The sequence below is a fragment of the Podarcis tiliguerta genome, assembly GCF_965153285.1.
Source record: "Podarcis tiliguerta genome assembly, chromosome: 5".
Lineage (NCBI taxonomy): Eukaryota > Metazoa > Chordata > Lepidosauria > Squamata > Lacertidae > Podarcis > Podarcis tiliguerta.
This window is the reverse complement of record NC_139538.1, coordinates 60,162,228-60,182,051: the sequence shown is the minus strand read 5'-3', so window position 1 is coordinate 60,182,051 and position 19,824 is coordinate 60,162,228. Positions and strand designations below refer to the sequence as shown.

The 19,824-nt window shown below is 41.4% G+C and overlaps 1 protein-coding gene across 1 annotated transcript in view; it reads right to left on the bottom strand.

Moving 5' to 3' along the window:
* The window catches only part of ADGRA1 (adhesion G protein-coupled receptor A1), a 307,922-nt gene that overhangs the window by 219,816 nt on the left and 68,282 nt on the right, over positions 1–19,824 (bottom strand). Inside the window, exon 4 of the mRNA XM_083443486.1 lies at positions 287–358. Within this exon, the coding sequence (XP_083299612.1) occupies positions 287–358 (72 nt within the window). The remainder of the gene's footprint in view (positions 1–286; positions 359–19,824) is intronic.

Genomic DNA, 19,824 nt, shown 5'->3' with positions numbered 1-19,824 from the left:
ATATATTTTTACACTTAACTGAGCCCTCCTTGGAGCTTAAATGTTAATTTTAAATCATCGTAAAGTTCAGAAGAGTTATCATAGAAACAAATTTATATTTGTCCATGTAGATAAAGCACAAATCATGCGTAGAAAGAAAAATCTCAAAAAGAATCAAACAGCCCTATATGTAGTTCATATGTCCTACATGTTATAATTGCTTGGTGACATATTCCAAATTCCCCAAGGACAGAAATGTCAATATGAGTACAATTTCTAAGGTAATTCAGATGGAATTAATACTTACAGACGCTTCAGTTCCGAAAGTCCATAGAAGGCCCCAGGCTCAATAGTACTAATCAAGTTATTCTTCAGATCTCTGGAGATACACAATAGCAAAAGCAATTAATTATCAGTTTACATACAGCTTTTAGTCTCAAACACAAGCAGAAAAAGAAGATGGGTGAAGGCTGAGAATTCTTTAGAATTTATTGAAGGTAATAATAAGGAGGGAGAACATTAGAATAAAACAATATAGTTGGGGGTATTATTTTGGGGGGCTGAACATAAATTGAGGGGAAGGGGAGATAAGAGGGGGGAAACTTTACTTTTGTTTATTTCCACCACCCAAGTTAAAAGTCCCAATTAAAATGTACAGCTTTACCAGCTGTAGGGAAAATGCATTATTAAGATATTCCATGAAAGGCAGTGAAATAATGACAGAAAGTCTACATATTGATTTGCTTCCTGATCACGCACAACTTAATGATGTGTATGTGCACTTGCATGCTCAGGAAGTAGTACACTGAGCTGCAAGTGAGCATATGTATCACTAACAGCATGTACAAATCTCAGGAGACTCACAAAGGCACACACTTGGATAGAGTTGAAGAACTAAATAGGTTTTCCACCTTTGCTCTCCAGAAACAGATGCAGAAATGTTTCATTGGCCCTAATGACCTTGCATACTACCAACATTGAACTTTGTGTTTGAATCAATGGTATCTGCCATTGCAGGTTGCTTCCTCTCTCTCTCTCTCTCTCTCTCTCTCTCTCTCTCTCTCTCTCTTCTCTCTCTCTCTCTCTCTGCTTCTGTAAAATACAGATTTCAAGATGACAAGGCCAACTAAGACATTAAGGAGAACTGCATGGTACACCCCACTCTAACAATGCATTAGTACAGGCTTCAGCTGGCTGGGTTGCACATTTGAATGCTCATACTGTACATAATAGAGTGTGTGTGTGTGTGTGTGTGTGTGTGTGTGTGAGAGAGAGAGAGAGAGAGAGAGAGAGAGAGAGAAACTACCATGTAGCAGGAAAGCTAGACATAACTTTACTCCCTGACATGCACACATGCATGTAACATTCAAATATATGATCTCCCACAGTCCTTCCTACATATTTTATTCTGCTTTTAATATTCTGTTAGGAGTCTCCCAGAGCCAGATGGGCGGGGTATGTATGTATGTATGCATGCATGTATGTATGTATGTATGTATAAATAAATAAATTTAAAATAAAATAAAATAAAATAATTATATCAGTTCACATAGGCAGCAGTGGCTGGAGTGGTGGTGCTGCAGAACTGCCCTCTTAACACTAGCATTGCTGCAGTTCACCAGGAAAGTGCTGAGGATGCAGTGCTGGACTGGTTCTCTCTGTGTATCTGCACCCAACCTGCCCTGCCCCATCCCAGTGCCATCAAGGTAAGCTACAGTGATGCCAGAGCCAGGGGGGCAGCTCTGCCCCACCACAACAGGTGCTACTGCACATGCACATTTTTACTTCACGTTGAAGATGTAGTCTTTTGATTGGCTCCCAGTTATAGGAAAAGCAGATCCAGCTTGTGAAAGGTAACTTCCCAATTACAAAAACACTATTATGGTCTAAAGTACCCAGCACAGGTGAGATAACACAGGTGCACATCATAAGGTGATTTTCCAACTAGTGAGAAAGAAGCTATTTTGTCAAGGGCCAACTTTCGCCTAGAGTTCAGAGTAAAACAAATCCTGTTTTTGGACAAGGCCTGAACAGAAAAACCAATTTGTCTCGACTCAATCTACAAGCGACTGTGTTGAACCTCTAACTGTAATCTAATTCAGTCATTGCAGTCTTAATTTGAATTTCTTTTGTTCCAGAATGGTGATTCTACAGCAAGCTTCCTTAAACTCGGCCCTCCAGATATTTTGAGACTACAGTTCCCATCATTCTTGACCACTGGTCCTGCTAGCTAGCGATCATGGGAGTTGTAGGCCAAAACACATCTGGAGGGCTGAGGTTGAGGAATCTTGCTCTAGAGTCACTCCGGAGTCTGAAATGTCTCCTCACTGGCTTTTGATACTGCCATTTTTAATGTCAGATTGTGCCCATTTATTCCTTTGCATAGAGAGTGGCCTGTATATCCTATGTATAATTGAGAAAGACATTGTTGGCAGAAGATGGCAAATGTCACACTGGAAGATGAGTAGGTGAATGAAGCCCTCATGTTGTGGATGGCAAGCTAGTAACTTTTGTAGGCTAATTTACAAGACTGGTCTAATGGCCAGGGCCATCTTAAGCATATCCGGCGCTGAGCTGTTGACCTTTTTTAGGAAAGGTTCCCCAGAGTGGTTGACCTGAACTTGGAAATTCCACAGATTTCACTGTGGAGAGGAGAGGAGGGTGGTGGTCGGGAAGATGAGCTGGGGTAGAAATAACGTCGCTCCTCCCGCCCACGCAGGCTTCGCAGCCAAGAAGGAAGGACGACAGGAGGGTTTTTTTAAACACAAACACACACACCAACCCTGGTTTCTCCCTGATCCCCTCGAAGTGAGTGGGTGGGTGGGTGTGGTGGGACAGCAGCAGATTGTCCTTGCCACAACCACATACGCAGCATACGGGCTGTGCGTGTGCAGCCTGCTGCATTTCGCAACACTGCTTAAAGGGAGAAATTAAAGTGCACTTGGGCACAGCTAAGGGCGGGTCTGCTTCCCTTCTGCCTGCCAGGAAGCCACCACACCGAAAAGGGAGAGACAGGGTCCTCACTTGCTGCTGGGGAGCTTTGACAGGGAGCTGCTGGGAGAAGCTCCAGCGTCCCTGTTGAAACTGTTCCCACCCGCATCATCAGGGCTTCCCTCCCGCCAGCATGGTGTAGTGGTTAAGAGCGGTGGACTCGTAATCTGGTGAACCGGGTTCGCGTCTCCGCTCCTCCACATGCAGCTGTTGGGTGTATACACAGTGGTACCTCTGGTTACATACTTAATTCATTCCAGAGGTCCATTCTTAACCTGAAACTGTTCTTAACCTGAAGCACCACTTTAGCTAATGGGGCCTCCTGCTGCAGCCGCACCACTGCTGCACGATTTCTGTTCTCATCCTGAAGCAAAGTTCTTAACCCAAGGTATTATTTCTGGGTTAGCGGAGTCTGTAACCTGAAGCGTATGTAATCTGAAACGTATGTAACCCGAGGTACCACTGTATAGATATATAGTGTGTATATAAAATAAACACTGAATTCATGTTTAACATTAACCTTTTAGACACGCAATATCATGCAGTATAAATTAGGAAGATTTACTAGCAGAACTTTTCCATTATGCTCCTTTACACTTTGGACTGTCTTCACGCTCTTACCATAGCTTTACCTCATGTAATCTTCAAAAAAAAAAAAAAAACCCCCAAAAAAACCTGAAAATGTTCCTGACAAGTTATATTTGCAACATTTCAGTAACTCTGGCGTTTGAGACAGCTTCCCTTCTTTTCCAGCCTCTCTGAGGGGAAAACAGTGTAAAGCTTCTGAGAGAATAGAACTGGGAGGCTGAAAATTCAGATGAGAAATGAGAACTTAGTGGCATTACACATGCCTGCACCCTCAGCAGTTGCACACGCAATCATAGAATAGCACTGGTTTCACCATAGATCCATGGTGTGCTAACAGGGTAAGTGCAATCACATTTGAATGAGAAGCCAGACATATACAATTCATAGAATCATAGAATCATAGAATCATAGAGTTGGAAGAGACCACAAGGGTCATCGAGTCCAACCCCCTGCCAAGCAGGAAACACCATCAGAGCACTCCTGACATATGGTTGTCAAGCCTCTGCTTAAAGACCTCCAAAGAAGGAGACTCCACCACACTCCTTGGCAGCAAATTCCACTGTCGAACAGCTCTTACTGTCAGGAAGTTCTTCCTAATGTTTAGGTGGAATCTTCTTTCTTGTAGTTTGTATCCATTGCTCCGTGTCCGCTTCTCTGGAGCAGCAGAAAACAACCTTTCTCCCTCCTCTATGTGACATCCTTTTATATATTTGAACATGGCTATCATATCACCCCTTAACCTCCTCTTCTCCAGGCTAAACATGCCCAGCTCCCTTAGCCGATCCTCATAAGGCATTGTTTCCAGGCCTTTGACCATTTTGGTTGCCCTCCTCTGTACACGTTCTAGTTTGTCAGTGTCCTTCTTGAACTGTGGTGCCCAGAACTGGACACAGTACTCCAGGTGAGGTCTGACCAGAGCAGAATACAGTGGCACTATAACTTCCCTTGATCTAGATGCTATACTCCTATTGATGCAGCCCAGAATTGCATTGGCTTTTTTAGTGTTGGTATGTTGTTATTCCTGTCTTGGCAATACTTTTAAATCAGGTCTGAAGTCACTAACAAAAGAGAATTTCTCATACTGTCACTAGTCACATTAGTTGTTGGAGTCTAACCACAAGCTGCCAAGCAATTATGGCCAATCGTCTGAGTTGATGGGAAATGTAGCTCAATACCAGGTTGGCTGCCCCTGATTTATATCAAATGATATGAATAGTTGATCCCTTAAAGTACTTGCATTCAGGGTTGTAGTAACATTTTACTGTACACCAACAATGGTTTGTTTGCTTAAAAATAATTTGGCAAAGTTATTATACCCAACCCAGTCTTCTTCCATTCATGTAGGCTGCTTTGGGGGTTGTTTTGTTTAATCAACATTTGCCCTATGCTCAGCATTGATCTGTTTTCTAAATAAAGACACACACCACCATTTAATTTTATAAAATGATAGCAGTAATCCCTAACAGGTGATGGCAGGAACAGAGCTGTAGTTTTTGAACAAAGTTGAAAAAATGCTGTGGCCATTTAATAACCCCTTTAAAACAGAGGGCAGACAACACAAGTGTTCTTTGTTTACTTAGCAGTAATCCTTGTAATTAAAATACTTGCCTACAAAAGCAAAGATTTAAAATGAGCACCAAGAAAAATCTCAGTAATTTATCCAGAATTTCCTACAACCTAGGTCAGCATGACAGCTCCCAGGCTTGACTGCAGCAACACAAATGGAAGTTTGTGCCATGGCAACGTATGGAGTACCTTATATATCCAAAATATATATAAACCCTTCACTGCATGAGAGAATCAGCTCATGAAGACAATTATTTAATTTTATACCATTCATTAAGAACATGTATATCTTGTTTGGCCGCCAACAATTTAAAGGGGGCAGGGGAATCCGTTTCCAAAATACAAACCAAAACATAACTGGATGGATTCAGATTTAGTTGTGCACATCCCATTTATTTCAAAAGGGCTTAAGGCAGTCATAATCATAATAGAAAGAGTACCGTTAGATGATGTCATCAGGAAGGGACAGCTTTGTTTAGAGTTAATTGAGATAAAACTGTTGAACAAGTCTCAGCTCAAAGGTTCCTGTGCGTCTCCTTCCCAACTTCCACAGATGAAACAACCTGGCTTATCAAGTTGTTCAGAACCTAGGTTCATGGTTTGTTTCCTCAAAACAAACCATTAGTGGGGGGTTTTCTTGGCTTACTGCTCATGGCTGGTTTGGGAGAAACAAACCACAAGTGACATAACAAGTCAGACTCTGGCGCTTTTTTTTTAACTGAAGTGTAGGAGTCGGGGTGGAATACCCTGGGAACCTCTGAGCAGCACCATGCTGCTGCTTGTTCACATAAAACAAAAAGTTGGTTTTAAACTATGTTTAAATGTGTTGTGCAAACTGGGCCAAAGATGGCAGAAGGCAAACCTCCCAGGGCAAGGAATTAATTCCAAAGTCTGGGTGTAGCATGGGGGGGGGGAGGAAGAGAAAGTGGGGAGCTACACAGGCGCAGAATTAATATTTTAATAACATGAAGAATAAGATATCTGAACAAATAAGGAATGAAATGTGACAATCCCATTGCGCTCGAAGTATCACTCTTCTGCAGGGAATCAGCAGAAAATTATGATAATGTAAACATTGTAGCAGAATAAGAACTACACAGTACGGGCAACACTAAACAACTGCAAAATGCCAACACTCCAAGATGTATTGAGGAGAAAAACATAACAAAATATCACATATCTATTCACCTACAACTATTCTCCTGTTAAAAAAGGAAGGGAGGAAACAAGCTTTCTCCATAGAGACTTAGCACAGAGTAGGATAAAAAAAATCCTCAGTTTCTGCTAAATACATACCTTAGCTGATGCTGGGACTAGTCACTCCTGCTTCTATCAAATACAATCTCTGGCCTCAGCAGAACACAGAGCCTGCAGATCTAAATGCCCAGCCCATATTGTATTAAGAGTAAGGTACCCCAAACCCTTTTGGAACTTTAAAGCACAAAAACAGCATTTCAAAATGGAATTTGAAATGGACAGAAAGCCAATGCAGTCATTGTTAACAAGAAAGCCTGCCCCATCAGCTACTTGGCCTCAGCATTTTGACCCAGCTGCAGATAATGCATGATTTTTGAAGGCAATCCCACATATAGCACATGTTAATTGTCCAAATGAGAAGTAACTAATGGCCCCAATGGTTCACCATTGCCATATCTGATGACTCAAAGAAAGGGTGCAGTTGTTGAACCAGCCATATGTAAAAGCACTTCAGGTAAAAGCTGAGCGCGGGGGTTCCACCAAAGTATGAGTTCAATTCTACAACAGGACTGCCTCCACGTCTAAAACATGTTTTACTCCCATTCTCTGAATTACAGCCTTATAGACCATGCACACTTCTGTCTTATCTGGATTAAGTTTCAATTTATTCATCCTGTCCATTATGGATTTCAAAGCTGACTGAGGACTCCAACATCTTCCTTGGGATGTGATGGCAATAAGATATACAGTCAAGTATCATCAACATGCTAACGACACCATACCCTTGATCACTGGGCAACCTCTCCCAGGTGTTTCATGTACAGTGGTACCTCGGGTTAAGTACTTAATTCGTTCCGGAGGTCCGTACTTAACCTGAAACTGTTCTTAACCTGAAGCACCACTTTAGCTAATGGGGCCTCCTGCTGCTGCCGCGCCGCCGGAGCACAATTTCTGTTCTTATCCTGAAGCAAAGTACTTAACCCGAAGAACTATTTCTGGGTTAGCGGAGTCTGTAACCTGAAGCGTATGTAACCTGAAGCATATGTAACCCGAGGTACCACTGCAGATATTAAACAGCATGGGGGGGGGGGGGCAGATGAGAACCCTGTGGGACAGCCAAAGTGCCAAGCTGAAGTCCCTCAGAAACATCTTCTGGAACCAACCCTCCACATAGAACCTGGACAACCATAAAATAGTGCCCCAAGTCCCATCCCAGTTAGGTGATCCAGAAATGTGGTAAATAGTATGGAAAGGTCCAGCAGAACCCACAGGAGTACATACCTCCAACTTTTAACATAATGCTGTTAGAACTGAAACTTTATACAATTCATATTACTACAGATAAGTTTACAACCGCAAGTCTGATTATACCAAAGCACCTTGAACTGTCTGAGTTTGTTGCTCTATGACTGTGATACAAATTGTGCAGCTGCCAAACATTCTACCATAACATCCAACAGAAGTAAGTGTCAGTCATTATGAGAGAAGCAGCACAAGCAGGTTTGTTCAGAAGTAAGTCTCATTGAGTTCAACAGGGCTCACTTCCTGAAAGCATACTGAGGACTGCATCTAAAGTCATGGTTCCATTGTCATTCTCTGTGTTAATTCTATTCACACTTGCCTTTCCTCCTCTGCTGCAACTACTAAAAATGGGGGGGGGGGGATACAGAACAAGAGATTTAAGAACTGCCTAAGACCCAGATAGAAGGATGATTCTTAGACCACCTGGTAGGGATACACAGCATGAACAAATTACAAAGCCTATACCTAGCATCCCTATTGCTTTCTAACAAGGCAATTGGAGCAGTCTTCAGATGGAGTAACAATTTGAAGTACAAGAAATGTCCAAGCTCTGCACATACAGACATCCACACCCGTATTTATGCTGCCAGAAAACTCTTACATTTTCTTGCGTAATGCAAAATTATCCATGCTTGTTGAACTCCAGAGAAGAATAGTGTAGCCTGTTTGTGGATACAGTGATCCCTATCTTATCCTTTCAAGAATCTGTGCTTCAACCTTAACCAGCATTCAGTTTTATTTTCTTTTGACAGTCCCTTGTTATTCACCCCATGTAAACATAAATTCTAGCCTAGTTCTCAGAACTTTCAAATTGCTGTAACTGTGTAACCGGCTGTAGCTCTGTCCAGAATAGCATGTTCAGCCAACCTTTGTGGAAAACCTCCAGCCACTCAGGAAAAGAACTTTTGCCTTCTGACTCTATTAATCCTCCAAGTTATCAGAAAGACCATATTCCCTCATATGATCCTGTCTGGGTTTTTGAGAACTTCAGGCGAGGCCCTTCTTTTGGTCCCACCACCCTCACTGGAATGCTTGGTAGGGATGGGGCAGAGGGCCTTCTCAGTGGCTGCAATGAGACTTTGAAATTCCCTCCCCAGAGAAGCTAGACTGGCTCTCTCCTTGCTGTCCTTCTGCCAGCAGAAGGCCTTCTTGTTTCAACAGGTTTGGGGGGAACTGCTTTTAATGAAAGGGCTAGTGCTGTGCTGTTTTTTTATTGTAATTACTGTTATGGTTTTTGTGCGTGTAGTTTTTTTTTTGACAAAAAAAATTAACAGTTTTAGCATAACAAATTATCCAAACAAATCATCTTCCTTGTCCCCCCCCCATTTCTTCCCTCCCACCTCCCCAACAAACCCTCCCTCCCTCCCCCTACAACTTCCCTCAGCTCCCCTCTCTTATTTCTCATCCAATATTAACTTCTGCATATTATAAAACTGTATACGTCCTTATATTATCTATCTTCTATGTTATCCCTCAATAAATTTGTGTGTGTTTATTCAAAACCTGCCAGGGAGTCCAATTCATTTTGTTGTTGTTTTTAAATAATTTGTGAAAGGTTCCCATTCTTCTTTGAAGTCACAGTTGTCCTTGTCTCGTAGTTTGCATGTCAATTTCACCAGTTTTGCATAGTTCATCAATTTATCTTGCCACTGTTTGTTTGTCGGGGTTTTCTTAGTCTTCCATCCTTGTGCAATCAAGACTCTTGTTATGGTTTTAATAGGTTTTATACACGTATATAGTCTTAGTTCCATTGGTGTTTAATTGTTGTTGTTGTTTTTCTTTTTTTCTATGTTCTTAACAGTTCTTATTTTCATCTGTAAGCCGTGGCCCATGAGGGAGAAAGGCGGGGCACAAACAAAGAAGTGCTCAGGGTGGAAGTCTTTTCATTGAGGGAACAATTTGTTGTTGTTGTTGTTTAGTCGTGTCCGACTCTTCGTGACCCCATGGACCAGAGCACGCTAGGCACTTCTGTCTTCCACTGCCTCCCACAGTTTGGTCAAACTCATACTGGTAGCTTCGAGAACACTATCCAACCATCTTGTCCTCTGTCATCCCCTTCTCCTTGTGCCCTCCATCTTTCCCAACATCAGGGTCTTTGGCGGGGAATCTTCTCTTCTCATGAGGTGGCCTCAGCTTCAGGATCTGTCCTTCCAGTGAGCACTCAGGGCTGATTTCCTTCAGAATTGATAGGTTTGATCTTCTTGCAGTCCATGGGACTCTCAAGAGTCTCCTCCAGCAGAGGGAACAATACCCTGTCACTAAAAGAGATTTCCAGTTAGTCTTCACTGCCCATCCTGGTAGGTACTTGGCAGGAGAAAAGTCTGCTCACCCTTCTGCTCCTCCCTACACATCAAGGAAGCAACAGAATGTCCAAATGTGGAAACACCTCTACAATGAGATCCCTGGAAGGAACCTTGAGCTTTGATTCTGATTTATTTACTCAGGAACTGACTACATAAGAAGCACCCAAAGCCAAAGGGCCAGAAAACTGCAAGTGAAAGCCATAACAGAGCCCACTTATGCTTCTAGTGCATGTCATCTGTTTAACCTTTTGTACTACACAGACTTCTGCAGTACGCCAGCTGGAATAAAACTATGCATGCATCAAGACTTGGCTATTGGAAGAGCTCAACTCTCTTTTTTAACATCATGTTTAGCTGCGCCAGCAATGCTTGCCAAATATGGACATGAACTGTTATACATATTTTCTTAGTATCGCAAAATATTCAAGGAAACAAATCTTAGCAAATTTCGCAACGAGTTGATTTACTGCTATGAAAGGTAATTTTAAAAGCACTATGTGCTTATAGGGTGTGGGGAGAAGGATGATGTTAAGCTATTATGACCAGGAACAGAAAACCTTTAACAGAAAACAGAAAAAGAGTTACTCAGATCCAAAATGCATCTGGAAAAATTGTCCATTGTGCCTCTTCAAGGCCAAAGTAGGACATCTGGCTTCTTGATTTTTCAAATTATTTTTAATCTCACAGGACATTTGACCGAACACTGTTCCCAGAAAATCGCAGATTATATACTGCCCACAGCCTTGGCACTGGATGGATGAACACGTTCTGTTGATGACCATTGTACAGTAATGCGACAGGCATTTAACTCAACAAGCTTTCTCTATCTAAATTCCTTTGCAGAGAGAGAAAGATGCCAAGAGTTACGACAGATCCTTTCTGGTTTTATGTTCTATTTCATCATAACATCCTATGCTTTTAGTATATTTATTCTTTTTTAAAAGAACACATGTGCACTTGCACAGATACATACAGGTGGGCAGACATTTCATAGTAAATCTTAAAACTGTTTTGGAATACTCTGAATGTCCCTTAAAAGCTTTTCTGTGCAGTTAAATAAGGAAACTAAAGCAATTTATCCACATATTTTACATGTTCCATCCCGAAAAACAACTGCTGAGCTTGGCAATAAAAATTAGTAATGTTTGGTACTAATTACACCAAGCAGCAGCAAAGAGAGGCTGGGCCACACACAGAGCACTGGCTGTGGCCAAGCAGAGAGAGAGAAGCTGAACCATTTTACAGAGCCATTTCATATAATATAACACATTCTTTTTAAAAATAAAAATCCCAAAATAACTAACACTTATGGTTTAGTATCATTTTGGCAGAGATTTCTAAGCCGAGTACCAATGATGTATCATTTGTGGTGTGGGTGTACACATCTGGCTGCATGACCTGAAAATAAATCAAAACCAAACTACTGTTATAATCCAGCTATAGGAAGCTACATTAAGTCAAGCCATGCTATAACAATTACACTGTTTATATCAAGGTTGCAAAGGCACTGCCAGAACCTTTATTGGAAAGTTAGATCTCTATTGCAGTTTTATTACTGTTACTGGAAAGATAACAGTACCACAATTTTAATTAAATATATTGTTGCACGCCATCCCAATCTCTAAACAGTGCAAGATTTTAGGGTTCCCAGTCACCTAGGATTCGTATTTCCTTTTGGAAATGAGGCATAGCAGAGACCATGGTGTCTCTATGATTTACGGTTTATGATATATGGTATATATAATCTGAGCTTGTGATAGTGGGGTTCACAGCATTAACTCTCCAAGAAGGTCTTGCTTCTTCCATAGGCACAACCTAGGATAGGATTCAAGCAGAAATCCAGCATCGTGCTCTGTCTCTCTAGTTCACATTGCAACAACTCTAACTCTAATCTTGCTAAGCCTTGGCTTTATCTGTTGATCATAGAGTTGGAAGAGACCACAAGGGCCATCGAGTCCAACCCCCTGCCAAGCAGAAAACACCATCAGAGCACTCCTGACATATGGTTGTCAAGCCTCTGCTTAAAGACCTCCAAAGAAGGAGACTCCACCACACTCCTTGGCAGCAAATTCCACTGTCGAACAGCTCTTACTGTCAGGAAGTTCTTCCTAATGTTTAGGTGGAATCTTCTTTCTTGTAGTTTGGATCCATTGCTCCGTGTCCGCTTCTCTGGAGCAGCAGAAAACAACCTTTCTCCCTCCTCTATGTGACATCCTTTTATATATTTGAACATGGCTATCATATCACCCCTTAACCTCCTCTTCTCCAGGCTAAACATGCCCAGCTCCCTTAGCCGTTCCTCATAAGGCATCATTTCCAGGCCTTTGACCATTTTGGTTGCCCTTCTCTGGACACGTTCCAGTTTGTCAGTGTCCTTCTTGAACTGTGGTGCCCAGAACTGGAGACAGTACTCCAGGTGAGGTCTGACCAGAGCAGAATACAGTGGCACTATTACTTCCCTTGATCTAGATGCTATACTCCTATTGATGCAGCCCAGAATTGCATTGGCTTTTTTAGCTGCAGCGTCACACTGTTGGCTCATGTCAAGTTTGTGGTCAACCAAGGCTCCTAGATCCTTTTCACATGTACTGCTCTCAAGCCAGGTGTCACCCATCTTGTATTTGTGCCTCTCATTTTTTTTGCCCAAGTGGCTCAGGCTATCATTTCACCAGGAACCTCAGCTTGGCTTAATAAGCTTTTGATACTTGCCGATTCCAGGCAATTAGATGTGTCTAGTACACATGGGTCTTGCAGCCAGAGTTCTAACACATGGAACCTTGATTAAATTCTAGCACTTCCGGAATTTAGAAGTGTCTAGCATCCACAAACTCATAACACTAGATAGAGGGGGTGCTGGAGCAAATAAGAAGAAACAACTTTGTTGTAACCCATTATTCTTGGATTTTAAAAAGAATTCCAGGCACTCCTTATGATCTTAAGGCAGAGTGAAAATTCTGGGTTGCACTTATATGTGGATTTTAAAGAAAGCAGAGGAATCTGCCCTCTTGGTGATTCAGATAAACTTCGCTGGCACTTCACAATACCTTGTGCGAACCTGATTTAAGGCAAACAAGTTACTTTGACTCTTCTCTAAAGTTGATCTCAAGAGTCTAAATTCATTGTTTCTCTTGGGGATGATACAGCGCAGGCAGCTCTGAAAATAACTTGCTGCAACAAAATCTACTACTGTTGCCAGAGATCTCAATAATTGATGCTATGCTATCCTCAGAGATTTCGTTCTTTCTTGGTAGGCTGTTTTCATTTCAGCTGATGCTCAGAACTGGGGAAAATAAAACTGTTTAGAAACAAAGGTCTAAATCAGATTGGAGTTAAAAGGGGAAATGAAATGCTGGAAACTATCTTAAGCAACCTGAAACACCTCCTTTTTCCTTTTCCTTTTTGCTTTGGTAGTTAGGATGTCCTAGCAAATCAACCTATTTGATTTTCGGCTATTTGGACAAAATTCCTCAGGAGGGTGGATAGTGAGGGTGGAAAACCCACTGTGTTGAATAACAATGAAATACACAGAGTTCAACCTGGTTCATAGTCTTGACTTAAGCATAAAGTGTTTCAACAAATGGCTATCTGATTCTCTCTGAAAATTTCCCAACTAGGAAATTCCATGGCCTACTTAAGAGATGTTTGTTTCACTGCTGGCCTGCTTTTGCAGTTAAATCCCAATGCATATAGTTAAAGCATTTTTTAAAAATGTCATCATATGCATATTCCCAAATCTCAAATACTGCTGTTTAACTGGTTACATTTCTGAAGTCTGTTTCCCATTTGTACAGCATGTAGTGTTCATAAGTCCACCCTCACCCCTCCTCCTTGGCTGATAAGTGGTGGGAAAGGGCAGCTCTCGAACAATGACCTTCCATATCTGGCTTCCACTCAATGCACACTAACCCCATTCTCCCCCAGTTTCACTACACTGTTACAGCTCATTAAATTCCATTGAAGGATGAGAACTCTGATGTGCCACTAGATGCACACAGTTTGTGTTTACCAGCTGAAACACTGTATGCAGTGTTGCTTACAACACAGTCCTCTAACGCAGAAGCTATCGTGCTGGCTACCTCCGACAATTTATCTATTCATATCGCGCTGGAACAGTGGCTGCTTTAAAACCATTGCTGCCTGTGCTAATGGGGGGGGGGGGGAGAGGAATATTAAAAACCATCACAGTGAAATCTTTGCTGCCATGAAGGGGTCATTGATCCAAGAGACAAACAACCTAGTGTTGATGATTTAACAAAACATTTTTCACAGAGATTACATGCTCATCCATCAACTTACAATATTTTTCCCATTACCAAAATAAATGACCGCTACCCCCCTCTGCTCCACAGTCCGCCAATTATAAGAATTAGCAGCTATATTGAACTGAATGCAGAAATTCTTACATTTTTATTCCAAGCAAAGGCTTTTGTAAGTGCAAAGACAGAGGGCAGGAGCAGGGGTGGTGATTCACAGTTAAAACCCAGGCACAATGTTCATATTACTGACTGGGAGGAAAAGAGAACATAGAAGCTTTGGAAGTTCGCGGCACTGACTCTGTGAAAGAACCCAGTATACAGAGTGACCAGTGCTACTCTGGGGCTTGAACCTGAATGATGTCCTGCCCAGCTGGCTTTCCAAGACAAGGAGGAAGTTTATAACTTCTTCTCCGGGGTTCAAAGCCAAGTGAGGTAACTCTTTCTGGCTACAGCATGCATGACATCCTTGACTGACCTGACACAAGACAGACCACTGTTCTACATTACAGCTATTCTGCCATTGCTGCTTCCAAACAACGTCTCTGACCATTAGCTACTATGGTGACAAATCAGGTCTACTTTGCCAGCTCTTTACTTACGCAAAGACCCCGTCCCTCCTCAAAAAGGAATGTGCCGTGCTAAATACTTAACAAAACAACACCACCACCAGCCTGGATCGACTAAGATTAAGATTTCTAAATACAAGTGTGATGAACAGTACAAAAACAACATACTGTATTTTTCGCTCTATAAGACGCACCAGACCACAAGACGCATCTAGTTTTTGGAGGAGGAAAACAAGAAAAAAAATATTCTGAATCTCAGAAGCCAGAACAGCAAGAGGGATCGCTGCGCAGTGAAAGCAGCAATCCCTCTTGCTGTTCTGGCTTCTGGGATAGCTGCGCAGCCTGCATTCGCTCCATAAGACGCGCACACATTTCCCCTTACTTTTTAGGATGGAAAAAGTGAGTCTTATAGAGCAAAAAATACGGTATATTTCACTACTTGGCAAAAAAAGGAAAAGAACTGGAAAAACCCCACATTCACATTGGTCAGTGCAAGGTGGGGCAGGTTTTGATCTACATGCAGGACAGCAAGGGTCACAAATCCCTAAAGGTGACTACTATTCACATGAGACAGGGTGAGCTACTTTGGTTAGGAAGGAAATCTTTCACATTAATGCTCCAACTACATTCAGCAAAGTGCATAAAGCTGTAATGTTCTGTCATCTGAATGACAAGCTTCATCAATAACACTTGGCAGCTAGGGAGGGGGAATCCTGGTAAATTCAGACATCAGCTCCTAGAAGACTACTGAACATCTGTAACATGCAGATTTTTACTGAGCATTTAAGTGCTGAAGCTACTTTGTTTGGAAGTTCAGAACAGTGATAAATGAAATTATTTCATTATACCTACAATTTATTCTTGGTTTCACACTCCTTATCATTAAGTTATGAGTTCAGGACAATCATTTGCCATAAATTATATTGCAAGTTGATAAATATTTTTCTGCTAATAGCTTAGCTAGATTGTCATTCTGTTGATGTGATTTACAAACGCTGGAGTACAAGAAGTTTCTCTTTCATTTCTACTTTAATAACTTATTTTTATATCTGCCACAATGTTGCATATTTTGCTGTATTAAAACACAGAATTCTGTCTGTTCATCAACAAACAAATAAGAGAAATGAATTTAAGTGACATGAAGGAAATTAAACATTGTCATCTTTTCAGTGGATTATTTGTTGGTTATATTTCATATTTTTATTACCAGGCTTTTGTGAGATTACTCACCAATATGGAGTACCCACCTTTTTGCTGCCTATGGCAGCCATTTTGGCACTTTTATCAAGATTGCACATCATATATATATATATATTTTCCAAAATAAAAACAGAACGCAGTCTATTGCTGTACTGCGGGTGATGCCTTACAGAATTTCATAACCAGTTATGCACAGGTCTCCACTTTCAAAGATCCTTCAGTCTAAAATAGGCAATTGGGTAAAATAAATAAATAAAGAGTAGGAGGAGAGAGAGAGAGAGAGAGAGAGAGAGAGAATGTCACAAAATTGTAGAGTTGGAAAGAACATCATGGGTCATCTAGTCCAATTCCTTGCAATGCGGGGTCAGGCTTTGGTCTTTGAAATTTCAGTGGTGCCTTCTGCAAGGCCAAAATTGGGTCTCCCCCCGCGCACACACACTTCTTACCTTCTATTCTGCTCAATTCACTATGCCATAGCTGCAGCACCCTGTGGCACCCCCTAGGCTTTGCGCCCAGTGCATCAGAACTAGTCACGCTGCCCCAAAGCCACCTCTGGCAGGAATCTCAGCTAAAGCATCAATGTCAGATAGTCATCCAACCTATGCTTAAAAATCTCCAAGGAAGGAGAGTCCACCACCTTCTGAGAGAGTCCACTCCATGTTCAAACAGCTTATACCATCAGAAAGTCCTTCCTGATGTTTAGTCAGAATGCCCTTTCTTGATAACTTGAATCCATTTCGGATCCTAGCCTCCGGAGCAGGAGAAAACAAGCTTGTTCCATCTTCCACATGACAGCCCTTTAGATGATGGCTGTCATATCTCCTCTAAGTCTCCTCTTTTCCACACTAAACACACCCAACTCCCTCAACCTCATAAGGCTTGGTGTCCCTTGATCACCTTGGTTGGATCCTTTTCACATGTAGTACTGGAAAGCCAGGTGTCCTTCATCTTACGTATATTTGTGCAACTGGTTATTCCTGCCTAACTGTAAAACCTTACATTTGCTCCACCACCACCACCATTGAAATCAGAAGGCTAGCGAGGGAGGAACCTTGCCAAAACAACAGTTAGATGTAGTTAGCTATGTTGAGAATTATCATAACATGGATTCAGATTCCCTTTCTTCTACAGATGAGGCCAAGGGCTCAAGATGAGGCCTCCTCACCAAAGAAAAGGCCAATAGCAGTCTTCATCATCCTGGAAACATAATTGAAAAGTAAGCTATCTGTTGAAGAACAGACCATTTATCCCAAATCAGCAAGATATTGTGTATAAAATGCAACAGTAATGAACAACCATTGTGTTGGTCTTACTAGTGCTCCTGAAGCTAGTATCTAACTTCACTGGCAGTATCCAATGGCTGTGTGTTATATCCCAGAGGATATATTTGGACCCATAAGCACAAACCTAGGCAACCCCATAATAACACAGCATTAGACCATAGGATCAAACTATTATTTGTGATAGATTGTGGTTATTATAGAAGTTTCTTTTCAAATTCCTCGCATTCTTCAGCTAACAACATGTGGTAGAGGAAACTACTCTTTGTAGTCATGTTCACTCTGCTTTATTTGAGCTGCTATCACAAAGTTCAGGAATGGGAATTAATTATAGATATGTCACCTGGGCTTTTGCCCAAGTATCGCATCCCTCTACCCAATAAATCCCTTGACTCTCTCAGCAGAGTCTTTATTCCATCTAAATGTTGGTCTTAAAATAAAACTTGCGAGAGAAAATAAAATGTATCCTGTAAAATATGTTCGTTATGATTGGGATGCCAGTTTATTTTTTGGAGGAAATCATTTGAATCCAGTTAACTTTATGATCTGCTAATTATTTGGTGACATACAAACACTTCGCAATAGCAGCTCTCCATATAGCTAAACTGTGAACATAATTCAAAAGTAGTATTTATGGCATTATATTTACTACAAAATTACTACTACCACAGAATAAGCTCTAACCAGCAAAGCTCTTATTATTACTAGAAAAGGTGGAATGTGTTGTGTTTATTGTTATAATCTAGGCTTTATTTCTTGATCTAATCAAAGGTGGCTTAAAAGATTTTCTGCTCATAAAAATCACTAATTACCCAAGAATGCATTAGAACTTGACAGGGCTGGGCCTTTTCTTCACTAGCAAGTCCATCGGTATCAACTTGACATGGAAATAAGATAGTAATAACATAGCTCATCCTGAGGGTTCTGGCATTTATTAAAGTAGAACTCAGAAAATTAATTACTTTCTTATATATTCTAGTTCAGCTGCTTTATTGTTTTCTCACATTCAAGAGCAACTTATAAAAAGAGCCTTTTTATTAAAGCATTAGATATCATAATCTGAAATATGAACTGAGGGTTGCATTTGACTAAGTCTGCCATAAATTTGTCCACTTATTTCAGTGGGCCTGCACTGCATATGTTTTACTTGGGTACAACCCTAAGCTTGCTTATGTTTGTACCTGAAAACAATTTGCTATCTAGTCATCCTTGCAACGAAATAACTGTTGGTGTTCCTGCTCACTAGTATTTTAAACATCTACCTATATTACAGTGGTACCTTGGGTTAAGTACTTAATTCGTTCCTGAGGTCCATTCTTAACCTGAAACTGTTCTTAACCTGAAGCACCCCTTTAGCTAATGGGGCCTCCCGTTGCCGCTGCGCCACGGCTACATGATTTCTGTTCATATCCTGAAGCAAAGTTCTTAACCCGAGGTAATATTTCTGGGTTGGTGGAGTCTGTAACCTGAAGTGTATGTAACCTGAAGCATATGTAATCCAAGGTACCACTGTATACACAAAAATAACACAGTAGTTTATACATACTCAGGGGATATTCATAAGTATATAGGTTTGTAGTTAAATCAAACAAACAAAAAACAAACAAACAAACAAACCCCTAAATGGACTGACAAATATCTGTAAAACCCCAGATCTTACATAATGATGATGGTGGCTGACATGAGCCTATAAGGGAGAGGCAAAAAATGGACTGAAGAAATAAGATGTTGGAGAAATTTGTGTGAGTACATCAATTAGGAGTTCATCCACACTGGAGTTGATTTGCAGCTACTTTGTGCCTCTATACAGTATTTATTTATTTTTTTGCAGTGTCTGCATCGCACCCAAGTGGCAGCCCATGGTTCCCCCATTTCCCCGAAAACCATAATTTCCCAAGCCATGGATAATCTGGTAAAGGAAGAAAATCCACTATAAAATTGCATGTTATTGGACTATGGACGTAAAGGTCTATATGCGTGGGGGGGGGGGAGAGGTATTTTTCCCTGGGTGCAGCCTATTGCCCTTACTTCCATTTTGTTCCTATTGTTTAGATTCCTTTAGAATCTAAAGGAAATAATGCAGCCCATCCTTATGCACATAGGTAGTTGCTGGTCACATCTGCAATATTGTTATTTTCAAAACAGCTTTTGTTGGGGGGGGGGGGAGAGAACTGCTCTTGCCCTGCTTTGGTAGCTAATATTCAAAAGCTTCTTCAGAGATCTCAAACAACTCTGAGAGTTAACATTAAGCAAATCCCTAAAAGCATGCCAGGTAGAGGGTTAACTCACTGATGTACTTGCACATTCGAAGGATGGGGGGAAAGGCCCATGGATAGACAATAGCAGGGGCAACTAGATTAGCCCTGAGCACAGCGCTACATCACAGGAACTAGCAGTAGGGCTGTTGCTCTCTGTATTTTAGATCAAAAATGAAAGAAATGGACACAGTGGGAGCAAGGAGAGGTTGGTTGAAAGAACAGAATTGGGTTTTTCCGAAGGCTCATGTTATGTACTGACAATGGGCCGCACGTGATGGGCTAATTCTGGGATTCTCCTGTAGGCCAAACAGGTTGCAGATTCACTTCCACCTGGAGCT